We start from the raw sequence: 15901 nt of genomic DNA, 5'->3' as shown, positions 1-15901 counted from the left end.
TGATGTGTCTGGAATGTATTTTATGTCTTATGTGTGAGGGGCACAGAAAGTTTAAGACTCATTGATGAGGCTGCACAGTAACTAATCACAGGTCTGTGATCATCTTACACAGATGAGCAAGCTTCAAGAACTCTCCTTCTAATCAAAGACCTAGTATTAAACTGTAAACTATGCAACTCCTAGAAGAAAATGTAGGGTCAATACTCCAACACATAGGCATAGGCAGCGACTTTCTCAATAGGACCTATCAAACTCGGGAAATAATGCCAAGAGTTAGTAAACGGGATGGTATCAAATTAAAAAGTTTCTGCACAGGAAACAATCAGGAATGTGAAGAGAGAACCTATAGAATGAGAGAATCTTTGCTAGCTAAACTTCTGACATAAGATCAACAGATAGATATATAAAGAACTCAAAAAACTATACACCAAAAAACAAATAACCCAATTAATGCATGGGCAAATGAATTAAACAGACACTTCCTAAAGAGATACAAATGGCCAACAAATATAGGAAAAAATGTCCAACATCATCAGCAATTAGGGAAATGCAAACCAAAACTACACTAAGATTTGATCTCATATCAGTCAGAATGGTTGTCATCAAGAATACAAATAAGGGCAGAAGAGGAGCAGCCGCCTGCTGAGAGGCTGAGCCGCCCGCTCCCCCTGCGCCGGCATAGTAGAGGGAACTGGGACCAAATACAGAGCAGGCCCAGCGGCCTGCTGAGGGGCAGAGCCGCCCCCCACCCCCCTCGCCTGCCAGGTAGGGGAAGGGTGACCACCGACAGAAAAGGCCCAGTGTCCCGCGGCGGGACAGAGCTTCCAATCACTCCTGCAAGGTAGGCGGGCCTGTGACCCACCGGCAGAAGAGGAGCAGCCGCCTGCTGAGAGGCTGAGCCGCCCGCTCCCCCTGCGCCGGCATAGTAGAGGGAACTGGGACCAAACACAGAGCAGGCCCAGCGGCCTGCTGAGGGGCAGAGCCGCCCCCCACCCCCCTCGCCTGCCAGGTAGGGGAAGGGTGACCACCGACAGAAAAGGCCCAGTGGCCCCCGGCGGGACAGAGCTTCCAATCACTCCTGCAAGGTAGGCGGGCCTGCGACCCACCCGCAGAAGAGGAGCAGCCGCCTGCTGAGAGGCTGAGCCGCCCCCTCCCCCTGCGCCGGCATAGTAGAGGGAACTGGGACCAGACACAGAGCAGGCCCAGCGGCCTGCTGAGGGGCAGAGCCGCCCCCCACCCCCCTCGCCTACCAGGTAGGGGAAGGGTGACCACCGACAGAAAAGGCCCAGTGGCCCCCGGCAGGACAGAGCTTCCAATCACTCCTGCAAGGTAGGCGGGCCTGCGACCCACCGGCAGAAGAGGAGCAGCCGCCTGCTGAGAGGCTGAGCCGCCCGCTCCCCCTGCGCCGGCATAGTAGAGGGAACTGGGACCAAACACAGAGCAGGCCCAGCGGCCTGCTGAGGGGCAGAGCCGCCCCCCACCCCCCTCGCCTGCCAGGTAGGGGAAGGGTGACCACCGACAGAAAAGGCCCAGTGTCCCGCGGCGGGACAGAGCTTCCAATCACTCCTGCAAGGTAGGCGGGCCTGCGACCCACCGGCAGAAGAGGAGCAGCCGCCTGCTGAGAGGCTGAGCCGCCCCCTCCCCCTGCGCCGGCATAGTAGAGGGAACTGGGACCAAACACAGAGCAGGCCCAGCGGCCTGCTGAGGGGCAGAGCCGCCCCCCACCCCCCTCGCCTGCCAGGTAGGGGAAGGGTGACCACCAACAGAAAAGGCCCAGTGGCCCGTGGCGGGACAGAGCTTCCAATCACTCCTGCAAGGTAGGCGGGCCTGCGACCCACCGGCAGAAGAGGAGCAGCGGCCTGCTGAGAGGCAGAGCCGCCCCCTCCCCCCCGCGCCTGCAAGGTAGTCGGAACTGAGACCACCACCAGAACAGGTCAGACCTGCAACCGAGAGACAGAACAGGCCCAGTGGCCTGAGGAAGGGTAGAGCCGCCCCCCCCCACGCCTGCAAAGTAGGCGGACCTGCGACCCACTGGCAGTACAGCCCCAGAGGCCTGCAGAGGGGCAGTGCCGCTGCCTGCGCCTGCAAAGTAGGCAGAACTGCGACCACCGACAGAACAAGCCTAGCGGCCCGCAGAGGGACAGAGCCGCCGCCCGCGCCTGCAAGGTCGGCGGACCTGCTACCGACTGGCAGAGCAGGCCCAGCGGCCTGCCGGCGTGGTAGGCACATTGCCCCAATTGGAGGAGGGGCAGAGCCGCCGCCCGCGCCTGCGAGGGAGACTTTGCAACTATACAAGACCAATATAAATATATAGGGGGAAAATTCAATAGCACAACAGTTTCACCAAGAAGAAAGGAACGCGAACAGTATGAAGAGACAAGGAAAGAAAGGACCACAAGCATTGCAGGTCAACTCAACTTTAGAAGAGGTAATAGCTGCAGCTGATGGAATGTCAGATAAAGAATTCAGGATATACATGCTTCAGATGATCTGGAGTCTCAAGGAAGACATCAGACAGCAAAATCAGACAATGAAAGATCACTTCAACAATGAATTACATAAACAAATCCAAGAAGCAAAAGATCAACTATACAGGGAAATAGAGGTTATAAAAAACAAACAAACAGAAATCCTAGAAATGCAGGAAGCAATAAGCCAACTTAAAAACTCAATTGAGAATACTACCAGCAGAGTAGAACACTTAGAAGACAGAACATCAGACAATGAAGATAAAGTATTTCAACTTGAAAAGAACATAGACAGCTCAGCAAGACTGTTAAGAAACCATGAGCAGAACATCCAAGAAATATGGGATAACATCAAGAGACCAAATTTAAGAGTCATTGGGATACAGGAAGGAACAGAGTTTCAAACCAAAGGAATGAGCAATCTATTCAATGAAATAATTCGAGAAAACTTCCCAGACTTGAAGAATGAGACAGAACCCCAAATCCTAGAAGCCTATAGGACGCCGAATGTGCAAAATCATAAGAGACCCACACCTAGACATATTATAATGAAGATGCCCAACATACAGAATAAGGAGAGAATTTTAAAAGCTACAAGAGAAAGGAAGCAGATCACATTTAGGGGTAAGCCAATCAGGATAACAGCTGATCTTTCAACACAGACTCTGAAAGCTAGAAGATCCTGGAATAACATATTTCAAACACTGAAAGAAAATGGGTTCCAACCAAGAATTGTGTTTCCAGCGAAATTAAGCTTCAGGATGGAAGATGAAATTAAAACCTTCCACGATAAACAAAAGTTAAAAGAATTTGCAGCTAGAAAACCATCTCTTCAAAACATCCTTGGCAAAACATTACAGGAAGAGGAAATGGAAAATAACAATGAAAACCAACAGTGGGAGGTAGGACACTAAAGGGGGGAAAATAATCAAAGTGGAAAACAAACCATGTTTAGTAACATAAATAAACAAATATGGCTGGAAGAACAACCCATATCTCAATAATAACCCTAAATGTTAATGGCTTAAACTCACCAATCAAGAGACACAGGCTAGTAGAATGGATCACAAAACAAGACCCAACAATATGCTGCCTACAGGAGACGCATTTGATAGGAAAAGACATACATAGGCTGAAGGTGAAAGGTTGGGAAAAATCATATCACTCATATGGACTTCGGAAACAAGCAGGAGTATCCATACTCATATCAAATAAAATAGATTTTAAGCCAAAGTTAATCAAAAGGGATAAAGAGGGACACTACATACTGCTCAAGGGAACCATACACCAACAAGACATAACAATCATAAATATATATGCCCCAAACAATGGTGCAGCTATGTTCATCAAACAAACTCTTCTCAAGTTCAAGAGTCTAATAGACCACCATACAATAATCATGGGAGACTTCAACACACCTCTATCACCACTGGACAGATCTTCCAAACAAAAGTTGAATAAGGAAACTATAGAACTCAATAACACAATTAATAACCTAGACTTAATTGACATATATAGAATATACCACCCAACATCAAGCAGTTACACTTTTTTCTCAGCAGCACACGGATCCTTCTCAAAAATAGATCATATATTATGTCACAGGGAAACTCTTAGACAATACAAAGGAGTAGAGATAATACCATGCATCCTATCTGATCATAATGGAATGGAACTGAAAATCAACGATAAAAGAAGGAAGGAAAAAGAATACATCACTTGGAGAATGAACAATAGGTTACTGAATGATCAGTGGGTTATAGAAGACATCAAGGAGGAAATTAAAAAATTCTTAGAGATTAATGAAAACACAGACACAACATATCGGAATCTATGGGACACATTGAAAGCAGTTCTAAGAGGAAAATTCATTGCTTGGAGTTCATTCCTTAAAAAAAGAAAAAACCAACAAATAAATGATCTCATACTTCATCTCAAAATCCTAGAAAAAGAAGAGCAAAACAACAGCAAAAGAAGTAGAAGGCAAGAAATAATTAAAATCAGAGCTGAAATTAATGAAATCGAAACAAAAGAAACAATTGAAAAAATTGACAAAACTAAAAGTTGGTTCTTTGAAAAAATAAACAAAATCGACAGACCCTTAGCCATGCTAGCGAAGAGAAGAAGAGAGAGAACTCAAATCACTAACATACGGGATGAAAGAGGCAATATCACAACAGACACTTCAGAAATACAGAAGATAATCAAAAATTATTTTGAATCCTTATACTCCAATAAATTAGAAGATAGTGAAGGCATAGATAAATTTCTTAAGTCATATGATCTGCCCAGATTGAGTCAGGAGGATATAGACAACCTAAACAGACCAATATCAATTGAAGAAATAGAAGAAACCATCAAAAGACTACCAACTAAGAAAAGCCCAGGACCGGATGGGTATACAGCAGAGTTTTACAAAACCTTTAAAGAGGAACTAATACCAATACTTTTCAAGCTACTTCGGGAAATAGAAAAAGAGGGAGAACTTCCAAATTCATTCTACGAGGCCAACATCACCCTGATACCTAAACCAGACAAAGACACTTCAAAGAAAGAAAACTACAGACCAATATCTCTAATGAACCTAGATGCAAAAATCCTCAATAAAATTCTGGCCACTCGGATACAAAAACATATCAAAAAAATTGTGCACCATGATCAAGTAGGATTCATCCCTGGGATGCAAGGCTGGTTCAATATACGGAAATCAATAAATGTTATTCACCACATCAATAGACTTAAAAATAAGAACCATATGATCATCTCGATAGATGCGGAAAAAGCATTCGACAAAGTACAGCATCCCTTTATGTTCAAAACTCTAGAAAAACTAGGGATAACAGGAACATACCTCAATATTGTAAAAGCAATCTATGCTAAGCCTCAGGCTAGCATCATACTGAATGGAGAAAAATCGAAGGCATTCCCTCTAAAATCTGGAACAAGACAGGGATGCCCTCTCTCACCACTTCTGTTCAACATAGTTCTCGAAACACTGGCCAGAGCAATTAGACAGACGAAAGAAATTAAAGGTATCAAAATAGGAAAAGAAGAACTTAAATTATCACTATTTGCAGATGACATGATTCTATACCTAGCAGACCCAAAAGGGTCTACAAAGAAACTATTAGAGCTAATAAATGAATTCAGCAAAGTGGCAGGATATAAAATCAACACGCATAAATCAAAGGCATTCCTGTATATCAGCGACAAATCCTCTGAAATGGAAATGAGGACAACCACTCCATTCACAATATCTTCAAAAAAAATAAAATACTTGGGAATCAACCTAACAAAAGAGGTGAAAGACTTATACAATGAAAACTACAGAACCCTAAAGAGAGAAATAGAAGAAGATCTTAGAAGATGGAAAAATATACCCTGTTCATGGATAGGCAGAACTAACATCATCAAAATGGCGATATTACCAAAAGTTCTCTATAGGTTTAATGCAATGCCAATCAAAATCCCAACGGCATTTCTTGTAGAAATAGAGAAAGCAATCATGAAATTCATATGGAAAAATAAAAGACCCAGAATAGCAAAAACAATGCTAAGCAGGAAATGTGAGTCAGGCGGTATAGCGATACCAGACTTCAAACTATATTACAGAGCAATAGTAACAAAAACAGCATGGTACTGGTACCAAAACAGGCGGGTGGACCAATGGTACAGAATAGAGGACACAGAAACCAATCCACAAAACTACAACTATCTTATATTTGATAAAGGGTCTAAAAGCATGCAATGGAGGAAGGATAGCATCTTCAACAAATGGTGCTGGGAAAACTGGAAATCCATATGCAACAAAATGAAACTGAATCCCTTTCTCTCGCCATGCACAAAAGTTAATTCAAAATGGATCAAGGAGCTTGATATCAAATCAGAGACACGCTGTCTGATAGAAGAAAAAGTTGGCTACGATCTACATACTGTGGGGTCGGGCTCCAAATTCCTCAATAGGACACCCATAGCACAAAAGTTAATAACTAGAATCAACAAATGGGACTTACTCAAACTAAAAAGTTTTTTCTCAGCAAAAGATACAATAAGAGAGGTAAATAGAGAGCCTACATCCTGGGAACAAATCTTTACTCCTCACACTTCAGATAGAGCCCTAATATCCAGAGTATACAAAGAACTCAAAAAATTAGACAATAAGAGAACAAACAACCCAATCAACAAATGGGCCAAGGACCTGAACAGACACTTCTCAGAGGAGGACATACAATCAATCAACAAGTACATGGAAAAATGCTCACCATCTCTAGCAGTCAGAGAAATGCAAATCAAAACCACCCTAAGATACCATCTCACTCCAGTTAGATTGGCAGCCATTATGAAGTCAAACAACAACAAGTGCTGGCGAGGATGTGGGGAAAAGGGTACACTTGTACATTGCTGGTGGGACTGCAAATTGGTACAGCCAATTTGGAAAGCAGTATGGAGATTTCTTGGAAAGCTGGGAATGGAGCCACCATTTGACCCAGCTATTCCCCTTCTCGGTCTATTCCCTAAAGACCTAAAAAGAGCATGCTACAGGGACACTGCTACATCGATGTTCATAGCAGCACAATTCACAATAGCTAGACTGTGGAACCAACCTAGATGCCCTTCAATGGATGAATGGATAAAAAAAATGTGGCATTTATACACAATGGAGTATTACTCTGCATTAAAAAATGACAAAATCATAGAATTTACAGGGAAATGGATGGCATTAGAGCAGATTATGCTAAGTGAAGCTAGCCAATCCCTAAAAAACAAATGCCAAATGTCTTCTTTGATATAAGGAGAGTAACTAAGAACAGAGTAGGGTCGAAGAGCATGAGAAGAAGATTAACATTAAACAGGGATGAGAGGTGGGAGGGAAAGGGAGAGAGAAGGGAAAATGCATGGAAACGGAAGGAGACCCTCAGAGTTATACAAAAGTACATACAAGAGGAAGTGAGGGGAAGGGGAAAAATAATACAAGGGGGACAAACGAATGTCAGTAGAGGGGGCAGAGAGAGAAGAGGGGAGGGGAGGGGAGGGGAGGGGTGATAGTAGAGGATAGGAAAGGCAGCAGAATACAACAGACACTAGTATGGCAATATGTAAATCAATGGATGTGTAACTGATGTGATTCTGCAATCTGTATATGGGGTAAAAATTGGAGCTCATAACCCACTTGAATCAAATTGTGAAATATGATATATCAAGAACTATGTAATGTTTTGAACAGCCAACAATAAAAAAAAAAAAAAAAAAGAATACAAATAATAGTAAATGCTGAAGAGGAAGTGAAGAAGAAGGAACACTTTTACACTGTTGGTAGGACTGTAAATTAGTATGATCAGTATGGAAATCAGTATGGAGGTTCCTCAGAAGACTAGGCATAGACCCATTTAAACCACTCCTTGGCATTTAACCTAAAGAAGTAAAGTCAAACTATAAGGATACATGTGTACCCATGTTCCTAGCAGCATAATTCACAATAGCCAAACTACCAAACCAACCCTTGTTCATCAATGGATGAATGGGAAAAGAAAATCTGACACTTATACACAATGGAGTTTTATTTAGTCATAAAGAAAAATGAAATTATGTCATTTGCAGGAAAGTGGCTGAAGCTTGAGATCACTATGTTAAGCAAAATAAGTCAAACTCAGAAGGTCAAGGATCATATGTGTCCTCTTATATGTGGAAGCTAGAGAGGGAAAAGGAAAAGAGAGGTGGGGGAGGGGATCTCATGAAAATCAGAAGGAGATCAGTAGAGGAAAGGAACCAAGGGGTGAGAGGCAGGCGGAGGAGTGCTGGGGAGTAATACTGACCATATTATGTTGTTATAGTGTGTGCACGTATAAATATGCAACAAAAAATCCCATCATTATTTATAACTATGATGAATCAATAAAAAATGTGGGGATAAAAACAATAATCCTTTTAGACCAATAGAAATATACTGCAAATCCCATATGTCATTTGAATTTTCTATTAGCCACATTTAAAAAAGGAAAAAGAAATAGAGAAATTACAGTATTTATTGCTAGGCCAAAAAAAGAAAGAAAAGAAACAGATGAACATCATGTTAATAATATGTTTAACCTAATATAGCCAAATCATTGTCATTTCAATAATATATATTAAGTACCTAAGCATACTACAAGTAATATACATCAAGCAAAATATATGTATATTAAGTCTTCAAAATCTGATGTATATTTATGGTTATACCCCATCTCAATCCATAATTGCCCACATTGCAAGTGCTTAATTGCCATATGTGGCTATTGGCTACGATCCTGGACAGCACAAATCTAGACTGTTCTTACCATCCACAGAGCTCCAACCACACTCTTGTCTGTCCCGGCGATATAACTTTACTCCAACAGAAATAGAAATTTCTTGGGGTGTAGCTATAGCTTAGAGTAGAGTGTTTTTTAGCATTGGCATTTAGCATTTAGCATTCCCTCTCCAGTGGAAAAAAGGAAGGAAGGAAGGGAAGAAGGGAGGGAGGGAGGGGAAAGAAAGAAAGAAAATTTCTTGCCTGTCTCAGGGCCTTTCCTTTCCAGATTTAAAGTGTCCACTTTGGTCTTTACTGATCCCAACTCTCCTCCAATTGTCCAATCAGTTATCAAGGATTCGGTACTGAGTGCTTACCAAGTACTGGGGATTTTGTTAACTGATGAGGATAAAAAGGTAAGAAAGTTACAGACCCTGACTTCTAGGAGCTCTCAGCTTAGTGAGAAGTGCGCAAAATGTGCGGTTGCTGTAAAGAGACACATACAATGGGATCCAGAGAGGAAGGAACAACTGTTTCTTATGGGGCTTCTGGGAAGAACTCAGAGAGGGACTTTGGACTGGGTTTTGAGAAACTGCGGAGAGGCAAGAAAGGGTGTTGCAAGCTGGAAAAAGCATATTCAAGACAGAAGTATGACAGTGTGCGTGCTTGGGAATGGCAGGCAGTGTCTAGCGCTGCAAGAACAAGACAAGGAGACCCAGAGTGCTGCTGGAAGGCGAGCTGGGCCCCGAGTGCCCTATGACACATTTAGAATTGCTATGGGGCAACTCTGAGCAGAAATCTCTGGACAGCACAATCTTGTGGCAACTTGTTGCACAGATGGGAGAGCACAAAGAAATAAGGAGAGCTGAACTAAGAACAGCAGTGTTTCTAAACAGGGGGGATGTGAGCACCCACATGAACACAGGGAATGTGAGGGTGCTGCTTTCTGAAAATAATCTCAAGATGAGCCTCACAATGAATCTGGGCAAAGGGCCTAATTATTAAAGCTTTCCTGGAACAAAGTGTCTATACGAGGGACATTATGGCCACTAGCATGGTATTTATACAGGACCATTACAATCTGTTGCCATCTGAAAGCACTAAATGTCCCTTTCCCTGAAAGATTAATAAGGCTCCTTAAAGATTAATTTAGGCATCAGACAGATTCCAGATGAATTACTTCCAGGACGGCTGGGAAAATCACACCTGTGATATTCAGCAGGGGTGGGCAGCACCTGGCCAACGTGATCAATCAAACAGTGTGGTGGCTCATATCACCCTGGGACCCCACGGTGGCTTATTTGATGGTGTATTTTCTGGAAGAAGACTCTGGAACTCTCAGGCAAGAACAAGACATCTGTAGTGAGAAGGTGCTTCAGAGATCTCTGGCTTTTCCAATTGTCGATAGGGAAAGCTGTGACATGGAGAGTGAAGTGGCTTAAAGGTCACACAGCCGTAATGGCAGAGCCAAGCATCAAATTCACCTTTCTTGATTCATCTCCTGGTTCTCCTCTGGCAACATCCTGCCCTCTGTGGTGTCAAAGCCACCATGGGATTAGTGGACCATGTGTCATGAGGAACTGTTTACCTTCACAGCAACTCAGCTGGACAAAGAGAAAACTAGGCTAGAGACGGTAGGTAATAAAACCACCTTTTGAGCCGAGGAGATTGAATACAGTAGCCATGAACTGGGTACTCACATGGAGAAAAGTCTACAAACTTCGGGTCGATGTTATGCAGCAGCTCCACTCTGGGGGACGGACGTCCTTCACTAGAAAAGAATTTTTTTAGGAAATGTTAATTTCCTCTCTCAAATGGGCATGGGTTATTTTAATACTTCCTTTCCTTGTACTTGCAGAAAATAACAAACCTGCCAGTTAAAAATTTTGTCATGAATTTAAAGTCTCCAAAGACTGTGGCTGGTGTATGTCATCATTTGTCTACATTACAACAATCACTGAGCACTTCACACAAAAATTCAGTGTCAAGCATATGATGATATAAAAATAAATGAGTCCTGTGACCTTTTGCAATAAACACTGTGGCTGTATTTAAACATAACCATTCTTTACACCTGAGAAAAGAGAAGTCCAGTCATTCTGTGGTAACTTCATACGGGTCACTTACAAGGAAGAGAAGAAAGAACACCTGCTCAAATGATGGCACCCACCATATTACAGATGCAGTATGTCTCATAGATTGGCGTATGCCACAAATCTTAATTTCTCCCATACCAAAGTGGGTCATAGATTTAACACAAACATATATGAAATAGACCTCCTTAAGACTTTTTAAAAAGAGTCTATATACAACTTCAGTCACAATCTATATTAGTGCTGAGAAAGACATGGAGACAACTTAGTCCAATCCTGTCCTTTTACTAATGAGGAAGGTACATAGTATGTCACTGAAAGAATATGGGGTCTCAAAGCAGTATTTTTTTAAGAACTGGGAGAATAAACACCACCAGATACAGTGAGAAATGCACGAAGTAGCAAGGTCATTTTTAAAAATTGCTTTTATTTTTTAAATACATGACAGGGGAATGCATCACAATTCTTATTATACATATAGAACACAATTTTTCATATCTCTGAGCAAGGTCATTTTGTTAGAATGGACTTAGCCTTATAGAAACTGTTGAGCACAATTTTAATTATCAAGAGAGTACTGAGGACTACTTGATAATCTGATACTCTAAACCAAGAACTAAAGGTTGCAAAATACAATTGACCATGGAACTTGTGCATAATGTGAATAACCAACAAGTCTTTTGAAAGAATCAAGAAAATGTGTTTTCAGGTGGCCTAAAGTCCATACGTCCATACCCCAAATTCACAGCTAGGCGTTTTCAGTAGTCATTTGGGATTTCAAAGACTAGTCAAATTTCAAAAACCTTAGGTTGCTATTTGTAATTTTGTGTTTGACACAAATGTTAAAACCAAATTTAACTAATTAATTATAGCCAAACTAAAAAACTTCAACTCCCATCATTGGTGTTCTCTAATATAAAGGTAATTTCAACAGTAAAAAAAAAAAAAAATAGGAAGGACACAATCTCAGAATAAATGACAGTCCTTTAAATTCAGCATATTTAACTTTAAGGTCCTATAATATTTGTTGCTCCTCTCTACTCCATAAAACACAGTAACTTGAGAGAGTGGAAGGGACAATACTTAGGGATGCCTCTAGTCCTCAGGGACTATACTCACGGACTGGTGCCCGCAGTTCTTATTTTACTACTCAGGGATAGCACTGAAGGATTGGGTGGGGCTTGAGGGTAAGCACATCTCCCAGGACTCCCTCTTCTCATTTGCTTCCTGAGTCACTTCACTAGTTCCATGTATATCCTGGAGACTGTCAACCCATCCCAAATGCCAGGAACTAGGGTTTGATCCCAGAATGGGAGTCGGGATAATATGCAAAGAAAATGGTAAGTGCAAAAACAAACAAACAAAAAATGTAAACAGAATGAAGAAGATGATGATGATGTCTAATTTGTAATCTTAAAAACAAGTGAAGAGATTAAAATTCTGGATTATAATATCAAGGAAGGGAAATTAGAATGAAAACTTTATTACGTTCTGTAAGATTTGGAAAGGGGGCAAAGCTATTGATTAGACTTAACCAAGTATAATTTGTGGGCCACATTTTTAGGATAACAATTAAAAACAATTTTTTCTGGGCTAGAGAAAATCTAAACAAAATTCATTCGATTCAAAGGAAAGAAAGAATGAAGTAGGGTGGATAGGCATCTAAAATATTCAGTTTCTATACTGCTAAGAAACCATTCATCTTTAAAGCAGAATTCCCTGGAATGCTCCAGAATAGTAGACACAGTTAAATAAAGGATGTGTTTCCAATAACTCTAGAGAGAGTTTATATGGATATAATTCGTTCATTTCTTTTTTCCATTATTTAGAAGAGGGAAGGAAACTAAATTAAATAACTTTTTTAACCCCAAAGGTTATGAATAATCCTAGTTGACTAATGAGTCACTGGAAAAAAAATTTCTTAGGCAGAATCATCAGGAAGTAAATAGGGGCCCAGACTCCGCCTATCAGAAGCTGCAATTCTATTTTTTAAAATGTAATAATCAGGCTGAGCCTGGTGACACATGATGGTAGTCCCAGCTACTCAGAAGATGGAGGCAGGAGGATTGCAAGTTAGAGGCCAGTCTGGGTGACTTAGTGAGACCCCTGTCTCAAAATAAAAAGGGCTGGGCATATAATTTAGTGGTTGAGAGCTTGCCTAGCATGCACCAGGTCCTGGGTCCAAACCCTAGCACTGCCACACACAAAAAAGAATTCTGTTGATAATTTCCTACAACCAGTGCCTTAATATACTCTGAATAGGTAAGTGGTCTAACTATCTTGAATACAAATTTTTGGCATATGATATAATTTCTGTTTCAAGGGTGTATATATCAGTGGGTTGAAGAAAAAAGCATGTGTTATATATGCATAGCATGGTTTCAGTAATATCAACTGTGTGATCACTACTGGCCTATGAAATAAATAGTGATCTTATCAAACATGTAAAATGGTTAGAGGATTCATGATTACTATAATATTCTGCCTTCTGTCTGTGTGTCTCTCCATATAATCATATATGTATGTATTCATTTTTAGGTAATGCTACAAATACTATAATATCCTATGATTCTAATATACACTATACATTATACTGTCCCAAAGTTTTATTTCCATACAATCAAAGTACCAAAAGTAGACTTTTTTTAACCAATTATGAAGGTATCACTTTCTCATATGTAGGACAGCATTGTCTTTGAGAGCAAAGCTGTTAAAGGACAAATTACTGGGTAAATAAAATAAACATGGGCCATGTTTTTCTTTTTCTTTCCTTTTTTTTTTTTTTTTTTTGGTACTAGGGATCCAGGGGCAATTTACCACAGAGCCACATTCCCAGCCCTTTTTATTTTTTTTTTTTTATTTATTTTGAGACAGGGTCTCACTAAGTTGCTTAGGGCTTCATTAAGTTGCTGAGGCTGGCCTCAAACATAACGATCCTCTTGTCTCAATCTCCTGAGCAGCTGGAATTATAGGCGTGCACCACTACACGGGGCTGAGCCTTATTTTTCTTATTAGCAAAATGTGGATAAAAATACTTATGTGACGGGATTGTTATGAAAGTTAAATGAGGCAAGAAAGCCCCTTTTATTGCAAAATATAGATCCTGACTCTGCAGACACCAAAAGAATACAACCACAGACACAAGAGTAAAACCTGAGACACAAATACAAGAATAATATGAAGATAAAATGGAACATTAATTCTCCTCTCCATTCTTCTTGCTGGCAAGAGTCCCTTTATGAAACACAGTGGGGTAGCTATAACTTTAATTTCCAAGACATGCTGCGTCTTCTCTACCATGTGGGAGCCTCTTATTAGAAAAACACCAGTGTCCACATAACTGAGTCATGCAACCTACTCATTATGAACTGCATATTAAAAGAAAGATATAGTGCAATCTGTTATGAATCTTCCTACTTTTTTTTTTGTTTTAGGCAGATGGTATGGTTTAGCTATATAAGCAACACTATCTTCAACAGGCTATTGATTCCATTTGTGAAACTTAAATCTGAATAATGACTGCTGATGTGTATGGGAAGTGATTTTTCAATAATCACATAACTTCACGAAAAGCCCTGTTGTGGGTGAACTGAGGCAATACGGATGGTTTCACTACAGAAAGTGTTTGGGCTCCAGACTGACAGCAACAGAGCAGAGCTTCTTTCAGGCAGGAATGGCTGGAACAGTTCAAGGGTTGTCACTGTGCTTGCTCCCTCCCACCCCCAGCGTATACAAATGCCCATGGCAATGAAGTAGACAAAGAGCTGTGTAAAGAAAAGAATCATTTTGTTCACATTGACCATTTAATGAGTCAATGTGAACAGAGTCCCATCTCTAAGTCAGTGAAATGGGCATGGATGAAACGTGCTAAACCGGAGCTCTTTTTATCCTTAGTTTTGAATATTAGTAGCTAGCATTGATAGAGCATATATTATGCCATATTCTAAATACTTCACATGCATTATCTAATTTAATTATCAACACAATCTTGGCACAGAGTGGCCAAACGAGTTACAAGGTTGAGCAGGTGATAAAATTCAGGTAGACCAATGCCTGAATCCCCACTCCTAACAGGGAGGCAAAATTGTCTGTTTTGTGAAATGTACACATGACCTCTGTGTCTACTTGAATGCCGGTGTTTCTTAATTCACTTAGCTTATTTTTAAGGCTCCATAAGTAAATATTTCTATTATAATAGCAAATGTCTCTATTTCCAAAAGTGTTGATCATTTTTATCTACCCTCTTCTTGTAAAGACTCGTTAAGTGGCATACGATTGTCAGTGGTGGCATTTCAGTATTCAGTTCGTTTACTCCAAATTTCACATTTTCTAGATCAGTTTTATTAAACAACAACAACAACAACAAAAGAACAAGGAGTTACTGATCAGTGACTTCTTTCCAATGTGCTATAAATATTTTCTAAAAGTCTACAGTGTCAGACACTGAGATCACAGCACTGTCCATAGAGTTTCCAGTTTTTGACCTTCATTTTCCTATTTGTTGAAGGGTGGGGCAATAAAACACTTCCCATAAATAAATGAAATGCTATTCCCTACTTCTCTTACCCCTAGCTGCTGACCATCTGTCATAAAGGACACACCCTAGAAGACAGTATCAAATTTTTAGAAAAAGAAATAGCCATAGAAATAATTTCTGAAAATTAAAAAAAAGAAACTGATTAAAACATGAAAGTGTCATCCACAGGGTAATTTCCATCCTGTGCATCCTCTGTAAGCATCGCCATCTTGGTTAGTGCCTTCACTTCCAGCTACTGAGCTCTTAAGACTATATTCTAAGCCTTCTGCTAAGTATTTTATACACATTCTTCCACTAAATCCTCATATCAGTGCTTATAAGATAAGTACTACTGTTGCTAAATTTTACACATCAGGAAATTAATGCTTGCAGACATTAAGTAACCTGCCCATAGTTGTACAAATAATAAATGCAGGAGACAAGATTTGAACCCTATCCAATCAGAGGGCACACTTTAATTCACTATATACTAGTGAATTCCTTGCAGGATTTATTTTCTTCATTGTTGTGTAGGGTAATATTAGATTTGTGTAATTCC

The 15901-nt window shown here is 40.7% G+C and overlaps 1 protein-coding gene across 2 annotated transcripts in view; it reads right to left on the bottom strand.

Moving 5' to 3' along the window:
- Positions 1 to 15901, bottom strand: part of Arsb (arylsulfatase B) — a 180664-nt gene that overhangs the window by 65873 nt on the left and 98890 nt on the right. Inside the window, exons 6-7 of one of the 2 annotated variants that reach the window (XM_027927722.3) lie at positions 10434 to 10504; positions 8968 to 10147 (exon numbers count right to left, since the gene is read on the bottom strand). In XM_027927722.3, the coding sequence (XP_027783523.2) occupies positions 10008 to 10147; positions 10434 to 10504 (211 nt within the window). In that variant the 3' untranslated portion in view covers positions 8968 to 10007. Of the gene's footprint in view, positions 1 to 8967; positions 10148 to 10433; positions 10505 to 15901 lie in introns of those variants that run through there. The other variant, XM_027927721.3, reaches the window with a different exon arrangement.

Source organism: Marmota flaviventris, chromosome 5 (assembly GCF_047511675.1).
Source record: "Marmota flaviventris isolate mMarFla1 chromosome 5, mMarFla1.hap1, whole genome shotgun sequence".
Classification (NCBI taxonomy): domain Eukaryota; kingdom Metazoa; phylum Chordata; class Mammalia; order Rodentia; family Sciuridae; genus Marmota; species Marmota flaviventris.
The sequence above is the reverse complement of the archived record's forward strand: the minus strand, read 5'-3'. Positions and strand labels throughout refer to the sequence as shown.